This window comes from Phyllostomus discolor, chromosome 4, assembly GCF_004126475.2.
Source record: "Phyllostomus discolor isolate MPI-MPIP mPhyDis1 chromosome 4, mPhyDis1.pri.v3, whole genome shotgun sequence".
NCBI classification, from domain to species: domain Eukaryota; kingdom Metazoa; phylum Chordata; class Mammalia; order Chiroptera; family Phyllostomidae; genus Phyllostomus; species Phyllostomus discolor.
Window position 1 is genome coordinate 209,002,775 of NC_040906.2, and position 13,826 is coordinate 209,016,600.

Here is a 13,826-nt window from a genome sequence, read left to right on the forward strand (position 1 = left end):
GACGGGACGGGGTGAGGGGGGCAGGCACTCCATCCCGTCACTGTATCCCGGGACCCGACGCGTGTGTCAACGTCTCCCTGGGGACCTCGGGGGCTCCCTGGGGACCGGGTGCCCACACTGCGGAGTGGCGGGGCACTCGTGCCGACCGTCGACGGGGGACAACTGCCTGTGGGGCCTGGGGTGACGGAGCTGGGCCACTGCTCCCAGGAGGCCTCCGTCTGCTGGCCCAGGGCTCCGCAGAGGGCAGCCCAGGGACACCCCGGGCCTCGCAGGGACCGTGACCCGGAGGCCTCCCGGGTGGGGGGGGGGGCTCTGCGCTTGCTGCCCATCCACGCGGGTGGGGCGGACGGGGTGGACGGGGTGGATGGGGGCAGACGGGGGCTCTTCCCCCAAGGAGAGCAGGACCTGCCCTTCACCTCCGGGGCTGCCCTGGGAGTCAGTTTCACCCCTCCGACCGGTGAGGCTGGGGGAGGAGGAGCCTGGGGCAGAGGGGCGGAGCCCGAGGCCCTGTCCACCAGGCTCACCGGGTGCCTCCAGCACAGAAAGGGCTGGTGGGGCCCCCACAGCCACACTGCTTGGGGGTGCGGCGCGGCCTGAGCCCCATGTGGGCGGAGCTACGGGGCCTGGACCGACCCCTCCGAGTGGAGGGGCCTGTGTGCGCTGAGCCGCGCAGGGTGGACCGGGCCCCGCCGTGGCGGCCTACACCACAAACTCCTCCGGGGGCTGGTCCTCCCCAGGAAGGTGCAGGGAGAGGCGGCGCGAGGACCCACTTCCATCCAGGGCCGAGGGTCTGGGGTGCAGCCCCACGCCAAGGGGGCAGCGGCGCGGGGCCGGCACAGGGCGCGGGGCCGGCACAGGGCGTGGGGCCGGCACAGGGCGCGGGGCGGGGCGTGGACGCACGTCCTCCAGGCTGCGGCTGTGCCGGTCTGAGTGGACGCGGCCCAGGGTTGGCTTGGGGACCTGCGGGGAGGGAGACCGAGGTGCGTCCTGCGGCCACTTCCTCTCCGACCAGCTGTTTCAGCCCCGACAGAGCCCACTGGGCTGTCCCCCACTGACCCCGCCATGTCTGTCCCCCGCCCGCCTGATGCTGACCTCCCAGCAGCCCCCTGCACCCTGGCCTCGGGCCCCCTCTGCTTGCTGTCCCTGCGGGGGATGCCCCTGTGGCCATGTCCACTGTCCCCTCCCTGCCGGCCCTGCCCGAGCCCCGGCCACCCTGCTGCTTTCCTACAGGGACACTGGAGCGGCCCCTTGTGTGCACCCACAGCCCAGGGGAGCCCAGACAGCTCGGCGAGCACCTGCCCCACGGTGAGCACTGAGCACACACGAGGAGGGACGCCCACACCGCAGGCCAGGGGCTCACTTGGACACTGAGGCCAAGGAGAACAGCCCCTCCGGCCGCCTGGTGTCAGGAGAGCCTCACTGTCCCCACACTGCCTGCCTTTGGTGCTGGGGCCTCTGTCCAGGGACCCCCCTGCGGGCCCAGGGGGATGCTGGGCCCCGACCGGGAGGGATGGGAGAAGGGGGGTACCTGGTGCAGGGCCTCGGCGCTCCGGCCCCTCACCTTGACCAGCGTGACCTGCACCACCGCCCAGGGCTTCTGGGGGCGAGAGGCTGCAAGGAAGAGCGGGACATGGGGGGCCAGCGTCAGCGCCCCGGGTCGGCTGCACACAACAGGCCGCAACTCCCCCCCAGCGGCCAAGGGGACCTGAGACAGGACTGGAGTCTCCTGGGGTCAGCTGCAGGGAGGCCCCGCCCACCACCCAGGGACCCACCCCCACCTTGAGCCCAGGGACCAGGGTCGCCTGCCTCTCTCCCAGTGGCACCTGTTACCCCGTTGGTGCCGGAGCTGGGGCTGGTGGCCCCACTCACCGTTCCCGGGGTCCTGGGCGTCCCCCTGGGGCGGGCGGGCGCGGCTCCCAGCCGAGCCCCCGCTGTCCTGGCTGGGGCTGGGGCTGGGGCTGCGGGACACCACACCCCCGCGGAGCGCCTCGGCCCCGGGGGGTGCATCCACCAACATCTCCCCGGGCTCCATGCCCGGCCCGTGGGAGCTGCCGTGGCTGTCGGCGGACAGGAGCGAGAGGCGGGAGGGGTGCCGGCCGCTGCCCCCGCTGCCGGCCGGGCGCAGGTCCAGCTCCAGCGTGTCGCCGATGTACACCTCCCGGCAGCTCGTCCTCTCTGCGCGGAGACCGGAGGGGCGGCCCAGGTGAGAGAGCGCCGGGGCCGGGAGGGGCCGCACGGGGCTCCCGGTGGCCCTGGGAGCAGCAGCGCGTGTGTGTGGGGGGGGGGGGAGTGTCACCCAGAGGTCAGGGCTCCGCTGGCCACAGTGACCGCAGCCAGTGAGCCCCCCGGGCCCTTGCGATGACCCCCCCAGGGCACTCACGTCACCCCCAGCTGGAGGGGCTGCCGAGCAGTCGCCCACGCACGCGGGAGAGCACGGGCACGCACATGTGTGCGCATGTGCACACACACACACACACACAGCCCTGGTGTGCCCCTCCGCGGGCACTGGGGAGCTCTCCCCCAGAACCCCCCATCCCATCCCCACTGGCCCTGCTTTCAGAGCTGGGCCACAGGGGGCTGGAGCGACAGGGCTACCGCAGCTCCCCTCGCCCGGACCGTCCGAAGGGCCACGGGAACCAGGACACCACGCCCCCCCGCCTGGGAGGGGACTAGGAGCTGCGGGCCGCGGTGCCCAGAGCGAGAACGGGGCGGGGGGCCCAAGCGGCGCCCACCTTGCGCCTGCTCCAGCTGCCGCAGCCGCCCCCGCGCGGGCTGCAGGGCCAGGTGCAGCCGGTGGCTGGCGCGGAGCAGCCGTAGCAGGTGGCGGGCGCGGGCGGCGCAGCCCGCGTAGTACACCAGCTTCCGGGCGGCGGGCAGCCCGTCCGGCCGGATCTCGAACCTCCTCCTCTGGACGAGGCAGCGAAGATGCGGTGGTTTTACGGAGCGGTGACGCGGCACTGCGTCCGACGTCGGCCACGCCCCCCTCCGCCCCCCCCCCCCCGCCCCCCAGCCCCGGCCGTGGCTTCTCTGCACAAGTGTAACCCCACGTGCAGGCAGTCCACACAGAGCCAGCAGGCCTGCGGGCGCCAGCGGGACACCCCGCCCTGCGACAAGGAGCCGGGCCCGGGCACCCCCCGCGCTGGCTGGTGGGGGACCCAGTGCCCCGCAGATGTCCTCAAGGACAAGCACCTGCCGGGCCCCCGGGCGAGGAGACCCCCACCCCCACCCCGCCGGGACCCAGGGACACCCACCAGGAACGCCAGCTTCCCGATGCGGGCCCAGGGGAAGTCGTAGAGCAGCCGGGGAGTGTGGCCCGCCTCCTGCAGGACAGCGGAGGGGGCGTCCACCAGGGCCGGCCTCGGGGATGGGGCCCGCCCTTGGGGGGGGGAGCTACCTGGTAGACGCGCACCCCTCCAAGGGTCAGTCCCAGGACGACGGTCGGTGCGCCTTCCTTCTTGTCCTGGAAGGATGCCCGTGTCAGAGGCTGGAGCCCGGGGCCTGGCGGAGGGGGCCCAGGGACAAGCAGGGCCCCCAGGCCCCTCCCACTGCCGCTCCGTCTGACGCTGGAGGCCGGACCCCCGCGCCTGCCTCCTGCCCTTTCTCCGGTCCACTCCCCACTGACCAGCCTCCTCATAACCCCGACACCCCCCCCCCCCCCGGGAAGGGCCACAGCAGGCTCTGCCCCCCGCACAGTCCCTCTGTCCCAGTGTGGGGGAGGGTCCACCTTCGTCACCACCAGGAACCTCTCGGCCGCTCCAGCACCCAGCTCAGGGTGTGCCGGTGTGCCGGTGCGCGCTGGGGCCCCGGCAGCGCCACGCGGACCGCAACCGCGCGCTGCACGGGCACGACCTCCGACCCGCGCTCGGCCTCTGGCCGCGGTCAGTCGTGGAGACCTGTCCCTCCTGTCCCAGGGTCAGTGTCTGGGACCCCCCTCCCGCCAGGGCCACCCCGAAGCGGCCTGAGCTCCCACCTCCCCCGCTGGCCCCAGGCGTGACCTTGCGCAGCCGGAAGAGGTGGACGGGCACGTCCTCCAGGCGGCAGGCCTCGCGGATGAAGCGCAGCAGAGCCTCCTTGGGGCTCAGGCCCTGCTGCTCGCGGTGCAGGGCCGGCACGTGCCGGAGCAGGTAGGCGCTGCCCCTCTTGGCGATGATCTGGGGACCGAGCCCAGGCGGGTCAGGCCCTGCTGCCGCCCGGCGGCCCCCCCAGCCCCGCCCCACGGCCTTACCCACGGGGGGAAGTAAGCCTGCGGCTCGAAGTACCGCCCCACGTGGGCGCGCGCCCGGTGGTTGCCCAGGTCGGCCTGCAGCCCGTAGGCGGCCAGCAGGAAGTAGGCCTCCTCATGGTGGGCGCACTGCGACCGCAGCACCCGCCCCTTCAGGTGGCTGTAGTACAGGCGCCTGGCCGCCTGGTCGCTGGAAGGCAGGGCGGTCTTGGTCCCCAGGGCCCTCCCCCGGTGCGTGGCCCTCCCACCCTCCAGGGGCTCCAGTCCTGACCGCCAGGTCCCAGGCCACCTGCGGGGGGGGGGGGGGGGGGAGGGGTGGCGCAGGGCACCTGCTGTTGGCCGCTTCTGCCTGACACACCTGTCCCCACTCACGGCGCCGCCTCCCACCGCACAGCCGGTTAGGGGGCGCCTTCCCGAAGATGGACCCTCCCTCTGCGAGTTTTCTGGCGTCAGGGGTGGAGGGGCTCGGCTCCGGGAAGAGCCGGTGGACTGTGGCCAGCCTCTCAGCCCAGGGGGCTGCACCCACGGCCCCTGTCCCTCCCTCTCCCCTTTATCTCAGAAGGCCTGGTGGCGCCCGGGGCCCCTGGTGATCCAGGTCCTTTTGGGCCCTGGTCTGGGTCGCTCTGGGGGGGCTCTGTGTTGCCCTACGAGCTGCGGGCACCCCCCCAACTAACTCAGCAGGAAGCCCAGGTGCTGGGGGACATTTCCTGCCCGGCAGACACCTGCAGGTCCACCTGGGAGCGAGTGAGCCCCCAGGCTGAGCAGGACCCTCGAGCCCACCCGTTCCTGCCCCCGCGCCCCCGCCCCGGAGGGCAGACACAGCTGCATCTGCAAACCCCACTGTCGGAGCACCGTCACCGGGGCCTCCTCCGGCGGTCAGCGGTACCGTATCAGCCGCCCGTCCTCCACGTAGTGCTGCACGTGGAAGAAGGTCACGAAGGCGGCCCCGGGTCCCCCGCCGTCCTGCGGGGAGGGTGCAGAGGAAGGGCCACGGGATGGTGACCGCTGGGCAGCACCAGGGTCCCCGGGCACGACTGCCCAGCAGGCCCATACGCAGCGCAGGCCCTTGCAGTGGGGCAGCGCAGGGACACGGCGGCGGCTGCTTTACCAGGGAGGGCCGAGCGCGGTGTCGGCCGTGGCACTGAGGGCCTTGGCCAAGGCTGCATGGGGCCGGCCGCCTCCAGCAGGCACAGGGACCCCCCCCAGGCAGCGGGACGGCCCCTCCTCTCGGGGCCGGGACTTACGTTCCGCGGCTCTCTGCCCCAGTCCTGCGAGAAGTACGTGCTGAGCTTCTGCTCCAAATCCATGAACATGTGCTCGTCGTCTGCAAAGGGAAGGGGGGGTCTGTCGGTCGGCCCGTGTTGCGTGGGTCACAACCTGAGCAGCAGAGGTGTGGCGGGCCGGGGGCAGGGGTGCCGTCCACACTGGCAGCCAGGAGCTGCGGGGTGTCGGGCGTCCGCTGCGGGCTCTGCCAGGTGGCTGCCGGGGCGCAGAGAGAGCACAGACTGACTGGGACGCCTGCGGCCGGCACCGCCTGCAGGCACGCCCTCCCTGCCGTCTCACCCTCCAGCAGCCCCTCTCCTGGAGGTGGACAAGTCCAAAATACGACGGCGGGGGCCGCACCGCACCGTGCCTGACTCCTCGCAGCGGGCACCGCGCCTGCAGCGGGCAGGCCCGCCCACTCCTAACACTGTGCCTCGGGGTTGGGTCGGACTCTCACGGGTGGGAAAAGTGTGTTCTTTCCAAGGTGCCTCTCTCAGCCCTGCCCCTGGACACGGCGGACAACTCGGTGTCCTGGGATGGGAGGTGGCACCTGCACACACGGAGTCCCGGGCTGCCTGCAGGCATGGGGACAGGTGACCGCCGGGACCAGCACTTGGGGCCCAGGGGTCAGGGCTGGTGCCAGTGGGTGTGAGGCAGCCAGACTCCTGGCACCGCGGCCTGGAGCAGACAAGGAGCAGGCAGCGAGCCCGCCAGACTCCGCCCCCCGAGGAGGCGGGGCCTGGCTGGGGGCCTGGGGGCAGAGCTTGCTTACCTCTGAGCACACTGAGGCCAAAGAAGCGCGTGTCCCTGACGCCGGTCTTGTCGCACACCAGCTGGAACAGCTCACGCGCTGTGGCCTGCACCTGCCAAGGAGCAGGGGTGGCTCCAGGTGCAGCCGCCACTGTGGCCCCCAAAGTGGGGGCTGTGAGGGGGTGGGACAACCGAGCTGGGGCTGGTGGGCGGGGCCTGGATCAGGCCACGCCCCTCAGGAGTGGGCGCTCCAAGTCTGTGGTGACTGCCCTCGCTGCAGACCCGGCGGTCCCAACCTGGCAGGCAGCCTGCGAGGGGCTGGACCTTGGGGCAGGCCTGCGTCTCCGTCCCCGGGTCGAGGCAGGGTGGCCGCTAAGACTCAGTGGGTGAGCGTGGTGCCCCCAGGGCATCCCCCTGGGCTTTCCCATCCTCACCCAACTTCACCCAGGCCACTCAGAGGGTGGGGGGGGGGCTGGGCACCCTCCCAAAAGGGGCTGAGGTGCCAAGCTGGGCCCAGAGAGCTCAGTGTGTGGCTGGGCCCATGGGTGCCTGGCAATGCTTCCCAGAGGCGTGAGGAAAGCCAGCCACCCATGGGTGTGGGCTGTTCCCACCCTGTTCCCACCAGGCCTTCCTGCCTCGGCCCCTCCCAGCTTTCCTCCCACAGGCCCGGCCCCACCCCCACCCCCACCACAGACCCTTCCACACAGGTGAGGGTGCACAGGCCGAGCTGCCTCTCTCCATGTAATCTGCCACGCACCCCGTTTTACCTTAGCTCACCCGTGTTCCACGATGACTCAAAACATAACCAGTTCTTAATATGAAACATCCCGTGAGTTCAAATTTACAGTTGTTTCAAATATCAACCTTTTTAAAAGTGTATTTTATTGATTATGCTATTACAGTTGTCCTACTTTTTTCTCCCCTTTATTCCCCTCTGCCCTGTAACCCCCCTCCCACCAGCATTCCCACATCTTGGTTCATGACCATGGGTCGTACATATAAGTTCTTTGGCTTCTCCATTTCCCACACTGTTCTTACCCTCCCCCTGTCTGTTTTGTACCTACCATTTATGCTACTTATTCTCTGTACCTTTTCCCCCACCCTCCCCCTACCCCTCCCACTGATAACCCTCCATGTGATCTCTGTTTCTGTGAATCTGTTCCTGTTCTAGTTGTTTGCTTAGTTGTTTTTTTTTTTAAGGTTCAGTTGTTGATAGTTGTGAGTTTGTTGTCATTTTACTGTTCATAGTTTTGGTCTTCTTAGATAAGTTTCTTAGATAAGTCCCTTTAACATTTCATATCATAAGGGCTTGGTGATCATAAACTCCTTTAACTTGACCTTATCTGGGAAGCACTTTATCTGCCCTTCCATTCTAAATGATAGCTTTGCTGGGTAGAGTCCTCTTGGATGGAGGTCCTTGTCTTTCATGACTTGGAATACTTCTGTCCAGCCCCTTCTTGCCTGCAAGGTTACTTTTGAGAAATCAGCTGATAGCCTTATGGAAACTCCTTTGTAGGTAACTGTCTCCTTTTCTCTTGTTGCTTTATGATTCTCTCTATAGCCCTGGCTGGCATAGCTCAGTGGGTTGAGTGCGGGCTGCAAATCAAAGCATCACAGGTTCGATTCCCAGTTAGGGCACATGCCTGGGTTGTAGGCCAGGTCTCCAATAGGGGGCATGCAAGAGGCAACCACACATTGATGTTTCTCTCCCTTTTTCCTTCCTTTCCCCTCTCTCTAAAAATAAATAAATAAAATCTTTAAAAAAAGATTTTATCTTTAACCTTTGGCATTTTAATTACCATGTGTCTTGGTGTGACCCTCTCTGGGTCCAACTTGTTTGGGACTCTCTGTGCTTCCTGGATGTGTATGTCTATTTCCTTCGCCAGATTAGGGAACTTTTCTTTCATTATTTTTTCAAGTCAGTTTTCAGTGTCTTGCTCTTCCTCTCCTCCTTCTGCCCCCCCCCCCCACCCCACCCCGTGATTCGGATGAGGTACGTCTGGACATGTTCCGGCGTCTTCTCATTCTCTTATTTTTTTGAAATTCTTGTTTCTTTTTTCTGTTCTGGTTGACTGTTTATTTCTGCCTTTTGTTCCAACCCGCTGGTTTGAGTCCTGGCGTCCTCCCCCTCACTGCGGGTTCCCGGTGGGCTTTTCCTTATTTCCCCGAGTGCAGCCTTCCTGGCGGTCCTCCAGTAGGCTGCTGCCACACTGCGTGAGCTCTCTGGGCGTCCTGACTACCAGTGTTGGAGCTCTGCCTCCGGTGGGTTTCTGGTCTCTGGTCCGCTTAGTTCTCCTTTGGGTCTCGGTCTGTTCTCTCCCGTGGGCCGGGTTTCTTTCCTCCGCAGTGTGGCCATCTCCCCGTGTTTGTTTCTGGGTCAGGTGGAGCTGCTTTGAACCCCCCGCCTTCCCGCCCCTCCAGGGCCCCGAGGCCCCTGTGGGGACGCAGGAACCCCGAGACCCGCCCCTTGGCTCCCACGTCGCATCGCCGGCCTGGCGACAGGATGCTGCTCGTATAAATGCGCCCCCGAGCAGACAGGAGACGCGGGGGACCCGCACAAGTCCCACCAGGAGCAGCGGCGCCTCATTTCAGAGCACGGCCAGCCCCGTCCAAAGCTTTCCATGGATCCCCGTGTCCCTGAACTGACAGTGCTGTCTCCCAGGGCCGACCAGCTTTCTGGGGTCTCCTCTTCCTCCAAACTGAGCCGAAACAAGCAGAGAAAGTGGGTCCCTCTTCCTCGGACTGCGGCCGAGCAGCCCGTGCAGCCCGCGACAAACAGTGAGCGGTGCTCCTGCTCGGAGCTCGGCTCCCCTGCCCCTCCCCTCGGAGTCCCCCGGAGGGGGTGCTGAGCCGGGAACTGACGTCTCACGTCGGGGGTGTCCCCCAGGGACTCCCCTTTGACGCGGGAGTAGGCCCGGTCCCCTCCCCTGGCGCAGACCCCGCCGGTGCAGCGGAGCGGCACGCCCCCTGCCGGCGGCGCGGGGCACAGCCCCGCGGCCCACCCCAAGCCGAGACCCACACCTGCGCGGCCCGCCCAGCCCCGGCGGGGTCCCGTCCAGCTCGTGGGGAGCGGAGAGCACAGAGAGGCCTCGGGACCAGGCTGAGCACGCGCCCACCCCTGGGCCTCAGTTTCCCCACGTGTTCAGTTGGACGAGAGACGGCTCCCGGCTGAGCCTGAGGCGGAGCGCGGGCGCCCCCCCCCCCCCCCCGTGTGAGCAAGGGGCCGCTCCGGGCGGCGGACGGCGCAGACAGGACGGGCTGCGGGGCGCGGCCAGCCCGTCCGCAGCTCGGAGGGACCGCCGAGCGCCGAGATGGCCCGGTCGGGTGAACGGAAACCCACTGCGCCTCCCACTCAGACGACCAATGAAAGCGGAGAGGACCCTGCTCCCCGGCCAAAGGAGCCCCAGGTGGGACCCGGCTCGTCCTTTGGGTGACCCGAGAGGCCGGCCCAGGCGGCCGCCACGCCCCCGCCGCCCGGCGCCAACCCAGCGCGCCCCCGAGTGGACAGCTGGTGCGGCGGCGCGGGAGGGGTCTGCGCCCCGCGGGCTGGGCACGGGCTCCGGAGGGTCCGCCCCACGCTTCCCCGGCGACTCCCGGCCCAGCAGGAGCCTGGCAGGCTAGACGCGCTTCACCACGGGGTGGGGGGGGGGCGGGGAGAACGGTCCCCGGAAGAAGACGGCTGGGCTGGGGAGCCGGTCGGTCCCTGGAGGGGGAGTGGGGGGGGGGCGTGCGAGAGTGAGCTCGGCGGGAGGGGCCAGGTCCGCAGGGCGCCGGCCCAGACAGGGTGCTCAGACAGGCGGCGGCCTCTGCGTGGCTGATCACAGACGTTTACTTTGGCCGCTGGATGCGGCAGGAGGCGGGAGAGGGTGGCGGGTGAGGGGTCTCCCGTGGGTGCCGAGTCCACGAGCGGATGAGTTACTGGTGCTCATCCCTCCTGAAAGGACGGCTGGGGCCCCGTGACAGGCCCCACACCTCAGAGGCCAGGCGCTGGGTGTGTGTGTGTGGGGGGAGAGTTGGCGAAAGTCGCCTCCGGGAAGACTCAGGTGAGGTCGGGGTTTCCGACACCTGGAGGGAAAACTCGGCCACGCGGGAGCCGAAAGTGGGCGGTGGAGAATGAAAGGGAAGGGTGGTGTGTTGGGGGGGGGCGTGTACCAACTTAATGGGCTGCACCGACCACGCACGTGCAGCTGCTCCCTCCCCAGCGCACCCTGGGGGAGGGTGGGTGGGGGCCCTGTCCCCCTGGCCCTGGCAGGAGGCTCGGGGACCGCAGTCCCGGAGAATCTGACGGTCCAGGGCCCTCAGCGTTGCTTCCGGGAGGGACACAGCCGCACTCAGGCCCACCGCACCCCCAGGCCACGGGAAGAAGGTCCAGACGCGGTGGGTCCCTTGGAGCAAAACTAACCCAGGAAGATGCCGGGCTCTGTGGGGACCGGTCAGCACTCAGCTCCAGGACACTGGACACTGTGGGGACTGGTGGGCCCGGCCAGAGCTGCGGCCGCACAGCCAGAGGGGGGCAGACGCCGTACAAGGCGGCCAGTGGTGCCAGCAAGGGACACGGCGGTCCTGTCCGAGGGGGAAGGGTAGCGGACCCGTTGGCCCCACGCGGTCCCCCCCGCCCCTGCTGTCCCCCTGCCCACCCCCGCTCCCCCTCACCGTCACCCCACAGTCACCCCACTCCCCTTGCCACTCACCCCCACGACCAGCCGCAGCTGCTCCTGTGTGGGCAGCAGCACCAGCACGTCCCTGTGCTCCACGGTCATCGTGCTGTCCCCAGCTGTCCTCAGGACCGGCTGCCTCCGGGGTCTCCTGCGGGAGACAACCGTCAGGGGCGGTGGGGGAGGGCGGCGCAGCCAAGGCTGGCTCGCCACCTAGAGGGGTGGGGCCATGTGAGTCAGCACGTGCCAGGCCCGCCCCTCCATCTGCCACGGCTGGGGTGCACCCCAGACTCACCCAGCTGCGGGCTCCCCGAGGACGGGCACCCTGGGGAGCTCTTGGCCCGGGAAGGACGGCAGGCATGGTGGCCAGGCTGCAGCCCGCCCTCGCCGGGACCAGGTCGGGGCTGGGACGGGCTGGGACCCAGCAGGGCGATCGGAATGCAAACAAACAGTGTCAGGCTGGACGGCCTTCCGCCTGCCGCCGAGTCACTCCCTCGCAGACGGGCCACCTCCCTCTCTCCGGGGGCCCGGGGACAGGGCCACACCGAAGCCCTGGACACGGATGCCAGGACCAGGGGCACTGTGGAGGCTCCCCGAGAGGACAGAGGGGGACAGGAGAAGCCCCACCCCGCCCTCAGCCTCCCGTGCGTGGTCACCAAGCAAACACGGCCCAGCAGGGGCCGCACGGGGCCCAGACATGGGCCCTCGGAGGCTGCTGAGTCCCCTCAGGAACGGGAACTGAGGGCGACCCTTTTCTGGCCCCGGGTCACCGCCCACCTGCCCGGTACTGCGAACCGGCTGCCAGAAGGCGGGGCACGGACACTCCTGGGGACACTCGGGGTGCCCCTGCTGTCTGGCCCTGTGGGCTAGAAGGGGCAGAAGCCTCCCCCTGCCCCATCTGCCCACACTGCCCACACCCCCTGCCCCCCGCCCCTCGCAGGTTCGGGGCTCCTCCCAGGCCGCCTTGCAGACCCAGGACCTGGGGGCTGCAGCCCTGTCCCCGCCTCTCCAGGGAGAACACCGAACTGTTCCTCTCAGGACCTAGGTATGGCCCTTTAGCCGGCGACACAGCAGTTCCGGAAAAGGCAAGCAGCCCAGCGGACGGACGCCGGGGCTGGCGATGTCCCCGCGCCCGGGCTCCCTCCCGGCTGCTCCACCCGCGACCGCTCACTGAAGGTCGCCGGCGCTCCTGTTGGAAGGACACCAGCGGCCGCTCCTTTCTCTCCGCGAGGACGGAGGGAGCCGGCTGCCTCCACCACACACAGGGCAGGACGGGCAGTCCGTGGGGGCGGCCACAGGATGCGAGGGGACCCGCAGGACCAAGAGCCAAGGGCCGACGCCACCTCCTGCCGGGCAGGTGACGGCTCCCAGGCAGCACGCCCTCGGCCTCGGCTTCCCCTCCGTCCGGTGGGGCGGTGGCCCCGCCTGTGTGCGGGGTGCGGACCCTGTGCTGGGTGACCGATGGCTGGCACACACCCCAGGGGGGCTCCTCGCCCTCCGGCGGGGAGAGCAGAGAACGGGGAGCGCCCTGCACTCTCGCTGCTGAGCGCCACGAGGTGGTTCTCTGGGGCCCCTCCTCCTCCTCCTCCTCCTCCTCACAGAGGCCTCCGGGCCCCAGGGTCAGGACCAGCAGTGGGGGGGGGTCACTTCCTGGGAGGCCGCAGAGGCTCCTGTCTCTGAGGGCCACCCCACCCGTACCCCACACCCGTTGGTCGCTGTGCCGTGGCCTGTCCAGAAGACACGAGCTGCCCCGTCTGGGAACGGGGCCCGGCCCCCAGAGGATGGGTCGCCGCTGTGAGCGAGTGCCGCTGCACTTCCGAGCCCACTCGCCGAGCCTGCCTGGGGCTCGTCTCTGACTCCAGGCCTGGGGGGGCAGGGTGGGCAGGTCCCCAAACTCCATCCTGGCCTGCCTCCTCCCACGTCAGGGCCCGATGCCTTCTCTGCCCACTTCTCTTCCTTCTGGAAACCCTCCTGGGCCTCAGCCACGAGACCCGCCTGCGGGACTGTCTCCAAACAAAGCTGCTGAAACGTGAGCCTGCGAAGTCCGGGTCTCACAGGAAGGAACGGAGCACAGTGCCCACCGGGGGCGGGGGGGCAGCCACCCCGAGTGTCTTCTGCAGCCACGAAACGTCCGGGACAGCAGCACCAGAGACGGAGCGGTGGCCCGCGGCGGCCCGGGCAGCAGGGGCCGGCACACGCTGGCGGGAGTCCGTCTCGGGGCCACAGGAACGCTGCGTGAGCTGAGGGGCTGGAGGCACGTCCCGCACCTGCACGGCAGCTCCCTGGCCGCCGGCTCGGGCGGGTGTGTCGTGCGGCAGGCGGCCGCTCCCTCCACGAAGCTGCTCAAGCGCAGACGACGTCGCACAGTAGGGAGACACACGGTCATTCGACAGCCGGAGCGAAACGCCAGCACTGGCCGGAGGGGGTGTGCATGAGCAGGAGTGTGTGCGTGCAAGTGCGTGTGCACGTGTGTGCGTGCCTGTGGCTGGCGCCGCCTCAATGGCCATCGACTGGGCCGTGTCCCCTCCTGCACAGCTGGCACGTGACACTGAGGTTGGGGACGGGGCCCCTTCTTCCTGGAGGACACTGCTGCTCAGGGTGGGGTGACTCGGGGGCCCTCGTGCCCGGGGACCGGCTCTGGGAGGAGACTCGGGGTGCAGCGCCTGAGCCACCGCCCCCATCCCGGTCACCAGCTCTGGTGGCCAGGACGGCAGAGGACCCCAGATCCCGCCGTGTTGGGACCGGCCTCGTGGCTGCTGGACTGCAGGAGGGAGTTGGGGGCAGAGGGGAGGGGGGAGGGGGTCAGTCACAGCAGGGCAGCCGCCCCTACCTCCCGGCCTTCTTGGCAGGGCCACTCAGCGGATTCCTGGGATTCCTGCCCTGGGCCCTCCCTGTGGCCGGGAGTCCCTGTGGAACACTGACCTCACCACCACCAC

At 68.9% G+C, this 13,826-nt stretch overlaps 1 protein-coding gene across 1 annotated transcript; it reads right to left on the minus strand.

Annotated features, from left to right (window-relative positions):
• Positions 1 to 393: 393 nt before the first annotated feature.
• On the minus strand, positions 394 to 11,042 carry FRMD1 (FERM domain containing 1). Its single transcript, XM_028503987.2, has 12 exons — positions 10,927 to 11,042; positions 6,258 to 6,348; positions 5,467 to 5,546; positions 5,109 to 5,185; positions 4,226 to 4,412; positions 3,996 to 4,151; positions 3,395 to 3,460; positions 3,252 to 3,320; positions 2,733 to 2,907; positions 1,870 to 2,175; positions 1,529 to 1,611; positions 394 to 960 (listed from the first exon to the last, which is right to left on the minus strand). The coding sequence occupies exons 1-12, from the start codon at positions 10,993 to 10,995 to the stop codon at positions 700 to 702; spliced, it is 1,620 nt and encodes a 539-aa protein (XP_028359788.1). The 5' UTR covers positions 10,996 to 11,042; the 3' UTR covers positions 394 to 699.
• Between the last annotated feature and the right edge of the window lie 2,784 nt (positions 11,043 to 13,826).

Coding starts and splice junctions, on each gene's coding strand:
- FRMD1 (XM_028503987.2), bottom strand. CDS start 10,995: ATGACCGTGGAGCACAGGGACGTGCTGGTGCTGCTGCCCACACAGGAG. Junction 2,908..3,251: donor TCGGGAAGCTGGCGTTCCTG/GTGGGTGTCCCT, acceptor TGCCTCGTCCAG/AGGAGGAGGTTCGAGATCCG. Junction 2,176..2,732: donor GCAGCTGGAGCAGGCGCAAG/GTGGGCGCCGCT, acceptor GTCTCCGCGCAG/AGAGGACGAGCTGCCGGGAG.